Source organism: Filicampus tigris, chromosome 14 (assembly GCF_054856515.1).
Source record: "Filicampus tigris isolate MCC_2025a chromosome 14, RoL_Ftig_1.0, whole genome shotgun sequence".
Classification (NCBI taxonomy): Eukaryota; Metazoa; Chordata; class Actinopteri; order Syngnathiformes; family Syngnathidae; genus Filicampus; species Filicampus tigris.
In genome coordinates this window covers 21,180,441-21,198,988 of record NC_141230.1, presented here as the reverse complement: position 1 = coordinate 21,198,988, position 18,548 = coordinate 21,180,441, and the positions used below count along the sequence as shown (strand labels likewise).

The following is an 18,548-nucleotide window of genomic DNA, read 5'->3' as shown; positions in this document are numbered from 1 at the left end:
GCAATTTCTTCTCCGTCGGTCGTCAGTGTTTCTGATTCCTCTGCGACCGGCTGTTGTTCGCAACATTTGTCTTTTCCGGCGCTTTTATTCTCCCATTTGTTTATTTCTCTTTGGCATGCTCGGCATGCCGTCGGAAGGGCCGGTAGGCGGGCCGAGTGCGATAGCAACAGAGCAAAAAATGAAAACAGCGACGAGATGAAATAAATGAAAGGGAGCTCGGGATTGCGGTGATAAACGCCAGATTGTAAGCACCGTGCGCTACTAAAAGTTGTTATAAAATACACATAAAAGGCGTCTTTTGGGGATCACGCCGCCACTTATACAGATCTTACAGCGATCTAGCGTATGCTATTTCAACCATGAATAATTGTGTACAGCACATACAGTGGTCTTAAATTAGAAACTACAGATGTAGCGCTCAAATCATTTCTGCCGTGGCAAGGCAGATCAAAAAAGTGACTGATGATAGGAAGGATATAAATAATCAACTCATCCGTATTCTCATTATATTCAGATAGTACTTTGGCTGCGAACATTGGAGGAAAAAAAAAAAGGATCATTTCATGATGGTTATGTCATTTTTTTTTTTCTCCCTGTACGACCAGCACACGTACAAATGTCAATAAATAGTCGATACTTGAACTCAACTTGACATGAAAATATGAGCAAATCCATCCAGTGTGCCGGAAATATGTACAGTACATGCGAGCGAGTTCAAGGACTAACCCCCCCCCCCCACCCCCACTGCAATTATCAAACACTTTAGACCAAATTGATATCTTGTGCCAGTCAGTAATTGTAACGCAAAACGGCCGGCGCCTTCCATCAGTCGCCGCTCCATCTGTGTAAATGTACATTTTACGCTTTAAGCAGACACGCCGGGGGACAAGGGAGGAGAAGAAAGACGGAGGCTTTGGCAAGCGCTTTGTGAGTGAATTAGCTCAAAAGTGATGGAAGGTATACAACGGATGCAAAACAAAATAAAATGAGTAAGTATGTGGGAGTGCCATCAATATGGCAATAAATCTCGCCAGCTGGCAGATATAGCAGATGCCGTGAACACGGCGCTCTGTCTGCCATTAAACAACATGATGCGCTTTGAGCCGCTCTCTCTCATCATTACCAAGAAAATATATCGTCTTGGCAAACCATTAGGCTGTCACCCAACAAGCCAATTTCAACCACAAAATCAAAACACTAACACGTCCTTCATTGTGAAGTATCTTCAAAAAACACCTCGGGCACTGTGAAGATGATGTTCATGGAAACAAACAAACAAAAAAAAACGTTCTGCTCAAAACTGTACCATAATGACTGAAATGAGTTATCCGGGCTTTTACCTGGTGAATTTTCATTTTGCTTCTTCAAAACATGAAAAAGTTTGTTCATCATTATGGAGAACACAAATAAATCACATCTACCAAGTAAAAGTTGGAAATGATGGGCTCCTTGCACACTTCCAAAGTGGCATAAACAGACTGATAATTGGGCTGAGCTTGAGCATTTTCAAAGTTAGCAAACGCTTGATTATTGAACTCGCAGGCGATTATCCTCTGCCGCGTATGTGTTCAGAAGGATTTTTTCCCTCCCAGATGTCGTCGGGGCAGCAGTCGGGGCCGACGGTTGGCAACGTTGAAGCTGTTCAAGCTTGGCAACAAATACTTTCCATTCAGCATGAACTCAGTGATTTTGATGTGATTTCAAAAGATAGCCGATCAGAAAGCCCCCTGTTATTAAAACCATGCCAATTTTTGTCATCGTATGCGGAGCCTCTCATGTTTTCAAGACCCATTAAAAAAATCCAGTAGATACAGTACACGTATTTGGTGTTTTCAAACAATACTTAAGAATATTTACAATTTCCTGGGATGAAATACGGAAGCTCGAATGTTTGCGATCGGCACGCGCGCCGTCGGCTCCATTTGAGGGGACGAGAACGGGTACGGAGGGCTCGATTTCTCATGATTTGGAAGCCTTGTTTCGTATGCAGTTGGTTACATCATGCAAATGTGGTCGTGTTGTTAAGAGCACTCAAATTTCACTTGAAACAAATGATGCTATACAGTACCTATTGAATTTTCATTGCTTCCCTTCCTCCAAATGGATGAAAGAGAACCAATGGTAGGTTTATTAACCCAAAAGTGAGCGTTGTATGGCGAATAAGTGAGACTGATGAGGAGCACGTGGAAAAGCTCACAAAGAAAACTCATCAATCTTATTCATCTCTTCATCATTCAGATCAATTTGCATTGCGACAAGACCTATCTGGTTGTCAAACTCATGTCACGCCAGTAGCGTAAATGGTTCTTTTAATTAACTTCTAATAATCGAAACCAATCTTCATTTCAGACACTTTGTCCTCTTGCGCAATCATGGTTCAAACATAAAGAGGGAAAATGAGCTGAGTGACTGTGATCCCCTCTACATACAGCCTCAATACAAATGTGATGTAGACTACTGTCGGTGAATTCAGCCCACTGAATAGGTTTAAACAAGTTGATGTGTTTACTCGTCATATTTCTTAAAAAAAAAAAACATTGCTGCAATTATCTGATTGAACTGATTTTGATCTTTTGATTTTGGGACTAAGGAAGGTTAAAAAAAAAAAAAATGTCCTTCGTTCCAAGATCTCCCTTGAAAATTGTTGAAGTTTCTCTTTTACCGAGCTGAACTTGATCCTGCGACACAACAATAGAAACCCGATTCAACGTTACCTTAAGATCGCTCCCATTCAGTCGCATCCTGTTGATCTTCCTCCCGCTGGGCCGGGATGAGTCCACCCAATAGATGAATTCCTTCTTGTAGTCAAAGTCAATGTGTATGATGTTGTTAAGGCCCTGGCAATCACACAAAAAGTATCTACTCATCATGTTTTTTTTTTTCTTTTTTTTTTTTTGACTGTAGTCACGGCCAACGTTATTGGAAACATCTCGTTCAGCACCGTTAGTGCCACAGGACACAATTCATCCATTCAAGGTTATACCGCCAGAATGTAATCTGTTTAAACACAGATGTCCTTGACATAATGTACAGTATCATCATACGCAATCGAATTGTATATAAAACAGTATAACCTGGATGGAAATGAATCAAAAACCTGTACACACAAAACGCAATCCGGCATCTTGGTGATGCAGTAACTGCATCCACGTGTGAAGATACACTTTGACTTTTTATTAATGGGGGCTCGTTTTTCTCTTCAGACTCTGAGCTGCATGAGAACAAGTAGCTGCTCTGGCTGGTTGTCATGGTAACGAAAGATGTATCCACCATTGGCCCAACAGAACCGGGGGACGGGGTGCAACAGTGGCTGATTTGCACAAGATAGGACCGCCCCTTCAAAACAGGCTAATTTCAAATAACATATTCTGTATTCATATATTTTTATCCTTGAGGTATTTTGATGAAAGCATGACAGATTATTTATTAGTATTATTACGCTATCTGGGGCCTGTTTGAAACGTTGAAAAAAGAATCTCATTGCATCTCGTTTAAGCATTTTATGACGTGTCGTTTAATGATGGGTGCTCGACTAGCATGTTGAGCCCAATCAATGCAGCAGTGTGAGTCTGATGCCTCTTTCCTGCTCACAGGACCTCATTGTCACTCAGACAGTCTGAAAAACACACGCCCCCTCCCCCCCCACCCTTCGGTCTCACTCCGAGGCTGCCTTGAAAAGGTGTCAGATAATCCGGCAGGTGAAATGAGACATCTTCATCAGATCATCAACACCTTCGCAGACAGGCGCCAAAGTGCCCCTCGGGAGCTCGCGCGACTCCGAATATCATCTGTTGAGATGAAATCAGCACGTGCCTTTTATCAGCACGCTCAGAACTGCATTTTTTTAGTGTCCCTGTGTTAAGTATAGGAACCTTCCAGCTGCAAACCTAACGACAAGCTTGTCATCAAGTAGAGTGCTCCGAAAAGCTCCGCCAAAACCTTCTTTTAAATATGACACTCTCCAACACTTTTTACATCAGCTGCCCACAGTGCACAGAAGCTATTAGAGTGAGTGAGGACTGAATTTAGCGGCCGCTATTTGTAATCTTAATAAGACAGCAGTGTTAGTAGACCGTGCGCAACACACCCTACGGCGCACGCTATTTGGGATCTTAGCAAATCAGGCCCTGAGCATCTCCGTTGATCACGTCAAATTCCTTGCCACCAATTACTACTTTCCTGTTCGCCAAGGCTATGGCATCATATTGAACAAAAAAAAAAAAACAAGTGAAATGGCAAGTTTTCACCGAAAAAAAAACACAAATAGCAAACCGCAACTAGGTTCACAAGCAAAAAAGCAAGCGTTGCGAGGCCAACGCTTTCATTTTACTTTACCTGTTTCAAGATGGTATAATTGGAGCCATCCACACTCAGCTTCCGAATCTCGTGGTGGTCGGCCATGATAAGAAAAGGCTCTTCAGCTGAAACGGGGGACACATACAGTTGGCGGTCTGTTGACACTTGAATTCCGGTTATAGAATGAAAACCCCCGAACCTCAATCTACGCTCACCTGATGCAGCCTTGCAAACATTCGGGTTGCGCTCGAGGGCTTCGTAGCCGTCGACGCACAAGCACTTGTAGGAGCCGTAGGTGTTGATGCAGCGCTGGCTGCAGGGGAGGGTGGCGGAGCATTCATCAACATCCACACATGTCCTCCCATCATCCTTCAAGTGGAAACCGGGCCAGCATTTACACTGATGGCAGAAGTGCAATTAGAGAAGAAGAGGTCCATTTGAGAGCCCTAAGATACGGCGGGGCGTGACGTTGTGCGATGACGCTGACGCAGACGCGACACTTCTGAATCGAAGGGAGGCCGCTAAGAATAACTTTAAAGTGCTTGTATCAGCTACTGTGGATACACATTAAAAGCCTTTTTTCGTTGGCCAGTCTCTGGTCTACTGCTGAGACCACAAATGTTTGAGATAAAGGTCCGCATTGATGTGCTCCCTGTCCAGCTCCGACCCTGTCGCCGCAGGAAGGCGCCGGTTTATTGCGCTTTCAGCTTCTTTTCAGACACAGCAAGGAACATCTTGGGCAACCAGGAGCGGCGGAAGAGGCAAAGCCAGGGATGAAGGCATAAACATTCGCAGTGTGACGGCAGTGATGGCCAAGGCTCCGGCGGATGTGGCCTTGACCCGGATTGCAGCCTGACATCACGCACCAGGAACAGGCAAACAGTTGTCGGCGTATCATTAAACCACCCTTGCGAGATTCAAGGTTATTCCAAAAGTCAATGTATGCCTGCCCCTCCCGGTTTGATCTGGTCAATGATTGGTCCGGCTCAGGGCGGATTTTGTATCAGCCGTGACACCTTCGCGCCCACGGTGCGCATTGTGCGTACGGTCCACCTGGCGTACCTTGAGAAGAGGTTTGACGGGAAGCTTTGAACTCGAAGGCGGAAAACACTAAAAGCTTAACAGCTACAAATACTAGAACAAAAGTGTAAGAGTGTGAATCCTGACAGCAAAGCATTCAAGCCTTTTACTCTGCAACAAAAGAAATGCTAAGTGCATCAATACCATGCCATATTGGAGCCATTTATCACTGGAGTCAATGAACAAAAGCGGATTATTCTTTTCGGTCTAAACACTATTTCCACAATCAAGTCAACGGCCAGACAATGCGCACAAAAGCAACAATGGAGCAACGATTTCATGGCGCTGCTGGAAGGAAGATAGAAGAACTTACTAAGTGTCCAGTCGGAGTGCGCTGAGTCATCCCTATTTGGATTATCGCGTTGAGGGGGTCCTACGTATTTCATGACCTCGGGAGATTGCTATAATGGATATACAAGCCCTATCGCCCTAAATACATTACCAGAAATCGCTTCACTGAGAGATCGGGGAGTTACCTATGCGGGCTGCACGATGAATCCGATTTTGTGATTTCTATTTTGACTTCTCTTGATAATAAAAACGCTGGGGGCATTTGTGTTCGTCAACTGATATTTAACCGTTTACTGCCACCAAGGTATATATTCGCCAAGTACGTTTTTTTTATGCTAGCTAAGTACATGCATATTTAAAGTTGAGTTTTTGTAGTAAATAATAATTACCCAAGTTCTTAAATCAGTGAATAATCGTGTTTATCGATTGTGATTTCAATCGCAATCAGAATAAAGGTGGCTACCAATGCCAGACATGAAGAAATTTTGAAGTAGAGTCCGTCTCAGACTTTTGTCAAAGGTCCTGTGGGCTAGGCTACAACTCCTCATGACCTCGGACAGGGTGAGCTTTACGAAGAAATAAAACAAGTACAGTCGACCGGGCTCTTACCTTGTAGCCAACGGGAAGATCCTGGCAGTCCTGCGTGCACCGGCTAACGCGTCGATTCAAGCACTCGTTCACGTTGCAGTTTCTCTCATCCGACTGGTCGCCGCAGTCGTCTCTCCCGTCACAGAGATTGCCCTCAGAAATACAGCGTCCGTTGGAGCACATGAAAAAGGAGCCGTTGCACAAACTTCCTGAAAAGAGTCAGACACGGTCGGATCTGCAATGAATGCCTCCGAAAAGTCGGCACGGTGTCCGTGTCCTGACGTAGGGCCTTGACCGTTTAATTCCCGTCACAGATGCGCTGTTGGTTGGGACGGCTTTTGTTCACATCGTACGTCCTCATCACTTTGCCGGGTGCTGCCCGTCACTCTGCTAAAAAGGTTCCAGCTGAGAGTCAAACAGCAGTCTTACCTGCGGCCAGACATTTGAGGTTCAGAGGCAGTTCATCCGAGCGGTCGGGGCAGTCGGCGTAGCCGTCACACTCCCACTGTGCGCTGAGAAGACAGCGGCCATCCCCGCAGCGGAACTCTCCTGAGCCACATGAGCGGTAGACTGAAGAAAGATGGACAGACACATTTTCTGCAAGCCGCACAGCGACAAGTCCGTTTAGCAGGCTTCTCAATTCAGCGAAATAAAGCTGCACTAGGCAACAGGCTAATCGTTTATGCGGTGGCAGGTAACAACGTTTTGCAGCGATCTGTTTCAGAATTTTACTTTTGAATTTGTTTTATAAAGTGAGTTTTTAGAGCAGTTTGTTGTCGTTGTTTTTTATATATGCTGTTTTAGTTTCGTTTCTATTCGTTTTAGTGTTACTTTTGAGAACATTTGTGTGTTCCTTGTGCAAGATGGCAAAAACACATCAAGGTTAAGTACTGTGTAGTAAAAAACACAAAAATATCATTTTAAAAACAACCATCCACAAATCAAACAAATGTTTTTCAATCATTTCCCCCCTCCATATATGGACCCCCCCCCCCCCCCCCCAAAAAAAAAGGAGAGCACGTGTCACCTGAGTTCAGTGACAAAAAGAGGGAAGCCATTCCAAATACAAAAGCCTGGGAGCAACATCATCTAGTGGCGTTTTTTTATTGGCTGCCGCTAGATGACGACTCTCCTAAGCAACACAAAATAAAAGGACCACAACAAAACGGTAAAATAATGTGGGGGGGAAAAAAAACGGTTGACAGTAGTGCAGTCACCCAGGGAGGCGACATTTAAATCTTGCTAGCAGTTTCAAGACTGCAAACTCCCCTTTTTTTTTTTTTTTTTTTAAAGTACAAGAGTTGAATCAGTTGTTTTCCATTAAGCAGTCTTGCATTTTTTTTTAAACAAGTATCATGAGTATTTCTACTAAAGTACAGAATGTGAGTACTTTTGCTGCCACTGTCGTTCAATTTACTACCAAATCATCGCAGTGTGCCTCCAGAGTGAATTTTGCGTCAATATCTTTCAAGTACAAATACAATGTTCCATAAATCAACGCAGACAATTCCCATTTGACGATGGGAGGTATACAAATCAACAGTAAATTGAAGTGCATTTTCTTTTGGCAATTAAGTCCACACGATCACGAAACAGTGTTGAGTAAAAGGACACGTACGAAGATGAGGTCTGTGAAAAGCTCTTATTACAGCTTGTGCTGATTTCATGAAATCGGCAATAAATCCCAATGTAAACGTAATGATTTATAAAGATTGTTCCAAGCAGGTGTCTCAGTGTTTACTTGCACAAGAAAGCGCGATGACTCATATGGGCTTAATTTTGCTCATCATTTTTGCACTGCCATCCGCAGCCTCAAGCTGTCATTAGGCGCTCCTATTAAAAATTGTAATGAAAGGAGAACAAGTAGAGCGCATGCAAATGAGGTCATCACCATAAACGGCAGAGGAATATTAAGAGCAAAAGGGCACAAAACACATCGACTTGCCGCATTCCACAGACTCGTCGGACGCATCGCCGCAGTCGTCGTCGTGGTCGCAGACGAATCGCTGGGGGATGCAAGCTTTGTTGTGGCAGTGAAAGGAGCTGTCATCACACGTGTTGTTGGGTGCTAGAATGCACGAAAACAGGCAGGCCCGGCTGACAATTTTTAAATGCGCTGTGTTAAAAGTCCTAAACAGAATCTTAATCTGCCGGTGTCTATGTCGTCATCATTATTTCATACGACCTTTCATCATGAAGCTGGTTGGGTTCGTATACTGTCCTATTGAGTTACAGAAGCAACATGCAGAGGGTCTACAGACACTTCTTCATTTGGCATTCTTGCGGGAATGCTGAGTGAGGATGCTTAACAATGTAAATTAGCTGCAAAACGGCTAACTGCGAAATATTTAAAGGCTGCCGGGTGGCATCTTTATTGCGGGATCTCAATGGACTCAAACGCAAAGAACAAAATGTGCACCTCCAGAGGGTGAGCAATTATTTTTCAACAGAAGGTTCCAGTATATTTGGCTTTTTACATAAATGGACAGAAAATGAATGCTGCAACGTAGCACTGCTGGAAATACTCACATAGCTTCCCTTTAGATCGATCACGAGTCGTCACTATCCAGCTAAAACCCACAAAGGTCAAGTAGCTACCAATTGCTATGTTAGCATTAGCAATTTGGTTTGTTGACATTTCAAGTAAATGACCAGAAAAACAACTTCAAAGATGCATTACGCATACCAGGTCACTGCTTAGCAATGCTAAAAACAACTCGAGGGGCTCAATTTTCGAAACGCTTGCCTACTGTGATTTCCATGCAGTGGCAAGGCTCTTACCAACACTCGGTCTAGCCTGCCTCAGCGCTCACCGGTCCCGAAAAGAGAGCCTTTATCTGAAACTGTCCTTTGACTGGAGTGAACTTTTTCTTCTCAAACCACTGTTAATATGGTTCAGGAAACAATAACAAATGTTCGTATTTTCAAATTGTGGTCATGTATACAAATGCCCGAAAGGACAATCTAAAGCTCGGTTGTATACAGTGAACTGCTGCAGTGACCTAGTCAACTTCTAGGACTCCAAGTTTGAGTTTACCACAGCCAGCTGCAGAAAGTTCATCACTTCCGTCGGGGCAGTCTCTTTCACCGTCACAGAGCCAGCGTTTCGGAACACAAGCATATGATCCTGGGCAGCTGAACAGCCCTGGAGCGCATGTCACAGAACCTGAGCGGAAACAAATAGCAAAAAGTGTCATTGAAGAGTAGCTGTGCTTGCCAGTGAATATTCGGATTCATTCCAGGCTATTTCGTTCTCTGGGCACTGAATTGATCACTCAACTGCTCCGGTTGTCATACCGAGTTAAGCGGCCAAACGTGACTAAAGTGAATTATACTGAAAACAAAATTGCAGTTGGTGAGTCGTTTATTTTTATTTTTATTGAACCACAAAAACATGGTGCGATTGTCACGGAAGATGGCCGCAAAGGAGAGGAAACAAGTACGAATAAGGAGAGAGTGTGTTAAGTATTGATCGCCCCATTCACTGACTGCACCCCTGCATCTTTGTAATGGAAAAATTTCCGAATGGGGCACTTAAATCCAACCTTATTTAAAGAACTTGCCTTTGAGTAAAACTTGCCAACACGCACGCCTCAAGTCCATTATGCAAATATTTCCTGACCATCCATTATAGCAATTATGTACAATAAACATTGCAAAGACAAATCATCTGCTTTTCATTACTCACACGCATCTTCTTCATCCACCAAAGTGGCTATGTGCCTCCCGGACCTCCGTTAAAGATCTATTTATGCCCACCTGAGTCATCAGAGACGCCTGCAGTCTCATAACGGTTGTCTCATTAAGATTGCTTTATTTTGGTACATTGTTTTTTTTTTTTGCTCTACTTGAGGAACAAAAGGAGCTGTCCGTCGTCCTGTACTGCAGCCGGTGTGACCTTTCGTGGCGAAACAGTGGGTAAAGGTCAAAGGGCATTTACCGCAGATCTGCACGCTTTCGTCAAGGCCGTCGTCACAGTCGTTCTCGCCGTCACAAAGCCATTGTTTGGCAATGCACTTGTTCTTGGAGCAGGCAAACTGGTTCCACAAGCATGATGAGTCTGCAGAAGCAAGAAAGTGGAACAAATAAAATCAATGGCACACTGTGGATAAATTGGCATACCCACTTGAAAGGGCTGACTGCGTTTTTATTTTTTATTTTCATCAAACACAACAAATGGCCTGGTTCCTGGTTTGACTTTTCCTTGCCTTTTGTGAAGAAGCACATCGGCACCACTTAACTCAATAAACACATGCACTACTGTGCTGTATCGTTAGGCCACCAGGAGATTTTATAGCTACAAATCATAAATCAAAGACTGCATTTACGCTTTTGGAATGACTTTAAATCTAGTTTTACTCTCTTTACTAATAGGGCCACCTCGGGGCAGTGTAATACAGACAAATTCCTTGAGCTGGCCACTCCTCAGTGAGCTGCAGTCACAGTCGTTCTTTGCAGAGGAGGAAGAATATATGCCTGTGAGTATTGTGATGTTATCTGTCGACCACTTTTTGTGTTCAGATATCCACTGCTTAAACACTGCAACACCGATGCTATCCGTTAGCTTGTCAATGGTGTTTTGCTTTGTTTGCTAGCATTATGCTAAGCAGACTTTCCCAAGGCAAAGAAATGCGGTTGTTTTTATACTGCAGCAGTAAAATGCAATGGTAGATCACAGTAATTTTTTTTTTGTCACATTAGCCTTTGTTACTTTTAAAAATTTTATTCTAATAAAGGGGAATCATTAAATATGCTCCTATAGCTTGGCAACCTAATGATGATGGCCCTGGACTAGGCAACACACTTTTTAAAATCAAAGCTCGAAAGAATTGATTATTGAGGGGTAATTTCCTTTCATCTATTTGCTAAGAAGCACCCAGTGCTGATGGGAAACAGTGAGAGGTTAATGGAAAGGCACGGTGGTGATCATTGTGTCGAAATGCACATAGCGTCATTATCTGCGCTGAGCGGGCGCCTGTAAGTCACTCCGCGTTCCCCCGGGGAGTCGTTCACCGGTGGCTTTCTCTCGGATGCCAGGTCTGACAGAGCTTTGATGAGAGAGCAGAGGAAGGAAGCGCGCTGCGGGTCAGACGACGGGACGAGAAATTATGGATATGGATCCTGCTAGTGAAGGGTGTAAGCAAGCGTGTGTGTTTATTGCACATTTAGCTTGCTGTCAGACTTGGGCTGTGAAGATGTAAGATAAATATCGCTTAGAAGAATGCTAAATGGCTAAATCTGGAAAGCGTGATTATGCCGACTCGCTGTACGTGAAACAAAATTTGCACTTCAGACGCGTCGAGTGCATTACAAAATAGCAGGTCTGCCGCATGTTAAATGTATCAAAGCTGCAGTATTCTTTCCTTTCTCGCGTGGAAGAGCGCAGCATAGAGTGGAAAAGCATATCATCCGCAGCCAAGTGACAAATGATTATTTCATCGAGGAGGATGTGGAATTCGAAATTATTTGAAATGGCGATGACATTTTCCTGAAACCCCTTTGCCTTTGCAGTCAGATTATCAGTGTCTGGAGCTTTTTATATGATAATTAACGCTGGCGAATAGGCGTATTGTCTACTTGTCCCGAAATGCTATTCGGAACGAGCTGTGGAATAATTCATATCTATTCTGATAGAGGCAACGACCTGTCATTGTTTCCCACAAAACCAGGAAATGGAAATGCTCCTGTGTAATGCACTCACCCACCCCACAATAATTTACACGATATATCAGATAACTCAAAGACAATTAAATGCTAACCCTGAACTGCCTTCCGCTGCCTAGCGACGGAAATGTGAACAAAGGCATGGCTCATACAGGAAAGCAAACCAGGCAAGGTATGTCGGATTCCTCAGCAAATCAGCGCGAGAGATGCGATTGATCATATTGGTCTCCTTTGTTTGACCAGTGATAGGCATCATATCCACGTAAAGAGAAAAAAAAAGATCAGAATCGGGTCAAAAATCAAATATGTATTGGGTATCCGCCAGTACCGCGTAGAAAGCGGATATTTTGTAAGCCGCCAATGCGAGCAAACCATCGGCAAAACACATCGGCTGGTGTCTCAAAACAACACAAATGAACACATTTGAAAACAATTTAACGCTAAACTACAGTGAACCACACTCCGTTTCGTCATGCTGGTCCATTTAAACCGCCCGACCAAAGGTGGCTGAACCGGGGCTAGTGGGCCGTAGTACATATGAAAAAAATGATTCCCCTCCAGTGCAGTGCATGCTGGTGTAATGCAAGCTCTCCAATTAAATAGTCGTGCTCAACTGAACAGAGCCTGTAAACCTTTGGGACTCTAAGGATGCGCAATGATCATTTTTGAACAAACAAGTCAAAAGCAATGCAAAAAAATGATAATAATAAAAAAAAAAATCGGCTATTCTGGAGGCAAATTATATCAATCTACAGCAAGAGGCAATAGTGTCTCTGCTTCTTACATACTGTGTGGATTTAAGATGAGACATGCTCAGGTAGCTCTTCAATATCACACTGTTCAGATGGCTGATGAATTGTTCGACTACGGAGAAGTTTGCAATGACTGGCAGAGAACCACTTCCTTCTGAGTTCGAACTTTCAAAAAAGAAGCCGCGAGACCCACCTCGAATACAAGAGAGCAAAACAAAGTGCCTAATGGCAATATGAATAATCACTGCACGTCTCTCTCGCACTCCTCATTAAACTGCACATTGTGTGATGCTTGTTTGCCAGGCTGGATGTGAGTAAATGAACAAAACCCCGGGCTCCCATTCCATAGCAAGATCAACGTGCCATCTTCCAACGTTGTTGTGAAACAACATTCGTCAGGTCAGTGAGTCGACATTTGTTGGTTTACCGCACTGGAATTCGTCCGCGCCGTCTTCGCAGTCTTTCTGGCCGTCGCAAAGCCACACACTGGAGATGCAGTTCCCACTGGGACATGAAAAGTGGCCTTCCTCGCACTTCTGACCATGGGAAACTTGATGAGCAAGAAAAACAAGAAGCCGGCGTTAGCGTAGATCTTCAAATCGCCGTCCGCAGTCAAGGTATCGGCAACCCACGCTTAATCGCTGTTAAATGAAGATAAATTATGTACATTGTCATTCCGAGGTTTTTTTCCCCCCCCGCTGACTGTGGAGGCGGCTATAGTCCGTGCTATGGTGGCGCTTCTGATCGTGTGACTATGATAAACCGTTTCTTGACGTATTGGCGGAATTCAAGTTAAAAACGACATTTTTGAAAAAAAAAAAAAATCAATGGCAGAACCAGTACTTTCTTATTCTTCTGGCAGCCAGCACAAAACGTATGTGTTGAAAAAACAGTGACTTTAAAGAGGAAGTCAACGCAAAGGGCGGTGATTTGTTGGTTTACCGCAATCACGTCGGTGATTAGTCGTTGTGAGCAGTTGTGAGCAGTCATTTTCAGGCGACAGAAGACAAAATGGCCGCCCCCGGAGATGGCTAAAAACGAGTGCATTTTGCTGCTTAACTTATATTCCACAAACGCAAAACGAATCGGAACGCCGCGTTTCAACTAGTGGGCCTGCTGGGAACATATTGATGAAAAAAAAGCGTTTGGGTGGACTTCCGCTTCAAGCAAACGTTTCAAATAAAACCCTCGACCACACATTCTCCGAACTCAGAGGCTCACACGCAAGATAATTGGCCAGTGTCTGAAAAATCAGTCAATTTGAAAGGGTCAAAACCCTTACAAAGTCTGTTTCCAGTGACTCACCCTGGCAGTTGGCCTCATCGGCATAATCTCCGCAATCGTTGGCGCCGTCGCAGACCCACGAGGGGTGGATGCAGAGTGAAGTGGAGTTGCACCTGATGAAATCTTTCTCTTTCACCCCCAACTTGTAATAGTGAGAGCAGTCGGTGTGGTCTGAATACAAAAGACGGGAGCACAAAAACTGTCTGTCACCATGGCAGTAAAAGGTAAGCTTCGCTGTCGGGGGCATTATTCTCTGTGATCCGAGTGACAAGCACATATTCCACAGGACGAATCCAACTGAGAGCGCAGCTCTGTCGCTGGAGGAAAAGCTTTGACTTTACGTTTCCTTTTTAACTGCCATGCAAAGCACGGCCTTAAGGACTCACTGCAGTTTTTCTCATCCGAGGCATCAGCGCAGTCAATGACCTGGTTACACCAGGCGGTGCCGGGTACACAGCTCCCATCCTTGCAGGGTAATTCTGATGAGCCACATGTGACATCTGGGAGGAGAGAATTAGCATTTCACAAGGATAACACGGTTGGCATTACAAGTACGGCACACAACAATAATCGAAAAAAAAAACCCCATCTCTTTTGGTACAAGCTGCTACTTCCAAATCTCTGTCGGATGTGATGTCTGTGCAGCCACGTTGAATGTCAGGATGCTCTGTCGTGAAGTAAACTCACGAGCGATGTGATATTGCTTCATTTGCATAACAGTCTTGCAATAGCACCTTTTTAATATCTCCAAATACCATATTTTTCGGACTCTTTTCATAGTTTGGCGGGTCCTGCAAATGATACTCAGGTGTGACTGTATATATTCAAATTAGAGCTCTGACTGGCACCCAAAATCCCCGTTCTCTAATCGTGTAAACGGCAGTGAACAAGTTCCGTTGGAGTTGAAACTTTGCGCTTGCAACTCTGGAAAACGTGTTCTTTTTAGTTTAAAATGGCTTACCTTAACAAGAAACCTGCATTGCATTGTGTCCATGGGTAGAATCCTGCTTGGTTATTGCGCCTTTTGGTGCTGTAAATAGTCAATCTTTGTTGTGGCGGAAGTCGCATGCTAAACTAGCGATACGTCGCGCATTAGTTGTCGTGACTACTTCTTCTTCTACTTTGGTTTGGCGGTAGGCATTACTTTTGGTGCATTACCCTCGCCTTCCACAAAAAAAGTATTTTCCAACCACTCAAAGAAAAAAAAACGGAAGAAGAAGACAGAAACAGTCATAGGAGCTAATGTGTGACGTTTTGCGAGTTAACATGCGGCTTCCGCCACAACGAGGATTGACTCTTTACAGCAGCAAAAGGCGCAACAATAACCGAGAAGGATTCGATCTTGGGCAACAATGCAACACTGGATTTTAGTTAAACTCAGTTATTTTAAACTAAAAAGCCAGATTTTTCTGAAGTTTCAAATCCAACCAGAACTTGTTCACCGCCATCAAAGCAATCAGGAAGCGGCGCTTTTTTGACTGCAGCGACTTAGCGACTTATCATCATCAAAAAAAACAAAAAAAAAAAAACAGTACTTGACATTTAATATCAAATCAGGTGAATTATTCAGATAGGAATAAAATGGCATTTTCTGTACTTTGAAATTCATGTGAGCAAATCTCCTTTCTTCCTCTTGTGCGGCGTTTTTTTCAAGTGCTGTTTACAGAGAGAAGAGCATTCTCGACTTGTTGGGACTCTTCCCCAGGCCTGCTGCTACATAGACTGCTAACTAAACAAAAAGCTGGCAGCCTGCTGGGTGTAGAACCAAAAAGGATTGCGCAGACATTCAAAAGCAGCTTTTGGGGGTGTCCGGCGAGGGTGGGCCTCGTCTTTTGAGCATCTTCTGTAATCTCGGGACTCATTAGAAAGAGAGAGGCTTAGCGCAGCATGTGCTTTTGTGGCTCGTAATAATATAAGCATAAATGTGGCTGGATCTTGCCCTCGGAGGCGTTTGAACACGAGATCAAGCGGCATTGACTCACTGGCGCAGAAAGCTTCGTCAGAGTTATCCCCACAGTCATCGATCCCATCACAGAAGTGACTGTTGGCCACACAGCGTTGGTTGTAGCAGGGCTTGAAACCCTTACGGCAGTTCCTGTTGTCTGGGCATATTTCGAGGAAATGTTTAGATTTCCTTGGCATGACGTTAGCAAAGGGCAATTTGCACGGAAGGTTTGCAATCAATTCATCCTTCACGTCACTGTCGTGTTTCTTACCACAGTACTGCATCTTCTCATCGGATTTATCTTTGCAGTGTGAAATTCCGTCACAGGTTAGCTCGTAGCTAATGCACTCGCCATTCCCGCATTCAAACTCGCCGTGGATGTTGCAAGACGACTTTTTCGCTGCGGTGAGAGAAAGACATCGCGATTAGAACTCTGGACGCTCAACAATGGAGCGAAATGTGTCGTAGTATGATAAACCGAAGTCAAACTCATACTAGCTACATACAACGGCATAAAGTTGATTTTTTTTTTTTTTTGGTCATTATTGACTCGAGAGTGAGAATTGAAAATCACTTCTTATGGCGTAAACCAGGCGTGGGCAAACTGGGAAACAACCCACCCTTGGTCTGTCAACACCAAGGTTAAACTATGCATGACCAAATTACTAATCCGCGACGAGTACCACCAAAATCAATATCTGCCCGTGCAAATACTTTTCCAGGCTAACAATTGTGGCCTCTGCATAATTGAGTGGGACTTACACACACATCTGTTGTCATCCAGGAGGACGCGTTCGCCGCGGCAAGTGCAGTTGACCCTCCCTTGGGCGGTCAGGAGACAGAGGTCACCGCAGCCTCCGTTCGTATGTTGACACGGTGAGAGCTCACCTTCCAAAACAATCAAAGCCGCGTTAAGCATCCACAAGCGGGAACGCCGTCCTGGTTGCCGCGTCATCCGTTCGCCGGCTTACTGCGAGACCTCGTGGCTTTCGTTTTCAATCAACTCAGCGTTACCGGCTGATATTCCAAATATAATAAATGATCATTCTTCCTTTCTTGGCAAATGTGCCTGATGCCTCTTCAGTCTAATAAGCACCAAAGGTGATTCTTTACAGCTAATGGAGAGGAGTCCTGGAAGGGATTTTGCAATCCGATTCATGTGCGGCTGCTGAGGCAAAACTCAAATACATTGGCATGTTTTTCCAAATGCGGTTTGGAATCTCACGCGTGAATAAATATCACGGGCGACAATGATCCACACTGAACATAAAAATGCATGTAAAATGTTAATGCGATTGTGCACGGTATGAAAGTCAATCAAACGCTCAACAAATCTTAGTATATTATAATAGTATTGAATGGTAATAATATGGAAGATATTATTGCCATAAAATATTATTGATGGATACATACGAATAGTCGCACATCTCCGGTCATCTACAGCGTTTCCCAAGGAAAGGACGACGAGGCACATATTTGACATTAAAAAAAAAAGCAGATATAGTAAAAGCTCCAATTTTGAATCCCTTAGTTTTCGTAAAAAATGTTGACGATATTCTGTCCTGCTTTTTGTATTATATTCTTGGTGCAGTGTTAAGGAAAGGGGGAGGGGATGCCACACTGCACGCAGGCCGGCATCTAGTTGGCTGCAGGCCGCAAAGTACGAGCTGCGGGTGAGCGGGCGTTTTGGATAATGAAAGGCGTCCATCAGCATATGAGCATCACGTACTCCCCCACAGAAATCGGCCCATCGATCGCAGCACCACTACACCCAACCACCGGTTGTGTAAATACTCACAGTTGTTAGTATCCCTGGCAACGGCGATAATACCCATGGGCTGATGGGGTATGTCTGCTCGGAGCACCTTGACGTCGCCGCCCGTATATTTGTTGGACCGCAGCACCGACCTCCGGGCCCAGTCTGACCAGTAGATGAAATCTGCATAGATGGCCAGTCCATAGAAGTTCCCTTGGCCTGACTTCACAACGACCTGAAAGGTTGATAACAAGCGTCATTGACATGCGTCATAATCACGACAGGAATGGGACTGAAAGCGAATTCAATAGGCGGATTCATATGGAAGACCCGCATCAAAATCATGTTCCGTTCTCAGCATTTTCTCTTTCGTCCACAAAACAAGGCGCGGACGTCTGTTCACACTCGTGAAAATTTTCGCGTGCGTGCCAAGGAATTAATGTGGATCGTCACGTTTCCCTGCATTAATCAACACATCACCCCGCACGAACGCTGAACCCAGATGTTGCAGGGGGGTAAATTGCACTGTCATTGGCAGGGAGGAAGGAATCCATCAGCTTCCTCCTTGTGGGACTCTCCAAGCTTGTGTGGGAGGATCACAGCCTCCAGCAGCTCTGCGGTCGCTGCCATTAGCGGAACAGGCTTGTAAGCGGCGGCACATTAGCCCTGTGCCATACTGGGATGATTAGGACAGGTGTTGATTAAAGAAGCCCATGCAACAACTGGCCGTGGGACGAGTGCGAGACAGTGACGGAGGGGCGGGGGGGGGGGGGGGGGGGGGGGGAGGTAGATGGTACCATCGCACTCCAGATGGGCTAACATACTGCCGGGAAATTATTTGGCAGTTGGGAAGCATTACACACAACGGCATATGCCTTGTGCGGCTGATGTA

At 44.5% G+C, this 18,548-nt stretch overlaps 1 protein-coding gene across 1 annotated transcript in view; it reads right to left on the bottom strand.

The window, feature by feature from the left end:
• The window catches only part of lrp1bb (low density lipoprotein receptor-related protein 1Bb), a 213,756-nt gene that overhangs the window by 37,531 nt on the left and 157,677 nt on the right, over positions 1–18,548 (bottom strand). The window contains exons 44-58 of the mRNA XM_086052142.1: positions 17,699–17,891; positions 16,663–16,788; positions 16,172–16,300; positions 15,938–16,057; positions 14,342–14,455; positions 13,977–14,126; positions 13,099–13,221; positions 10,196–10,315; positions 9,293–9,421; positions 8,201–8,323; positions 6,685–6,825; positions 6,277–6,464; positions 4,512–4,695; positions 4,336–4,421; positions 2,715–2,837 (exon numbers count right to left, since the gene is read on the bottom strand). Coding sequence (XP_085908268.1) covers positions 2,715–2,837; positions 4,336–4,421; positions 4,512–4,695; positions 6,277–6,464; positions 6,685–6,825; positions 8,201–8,323; positions 9,293–9,421; positions 10,196–10,315; positions 13,099–13,221; positions 13,977–14,126; positions 14,342–14,455; positions 15,938–16,057; positions 16,172–16,300; positions 16,663–16,788; positions 17,699–17,891 — 2,049 coding nt within the window. The remainder of the gene's footprint in view (positions 1–2,714; positions 2,838–4,335; positions 4,422–4,511; positions 4,696–6,276; positions 6,465–6,684; positions 6,826–8,200; positions 8,324–9,292; positions 9,422–10,195; positions 10,316–13,098; positions 13,222–13,976; positions 14,127–14,341; positions 14,456–15,937; positions 16,058–16,171; positions 16,301–16,662; positions 16,789–17,698; positions 17,892–18,548) is intronic.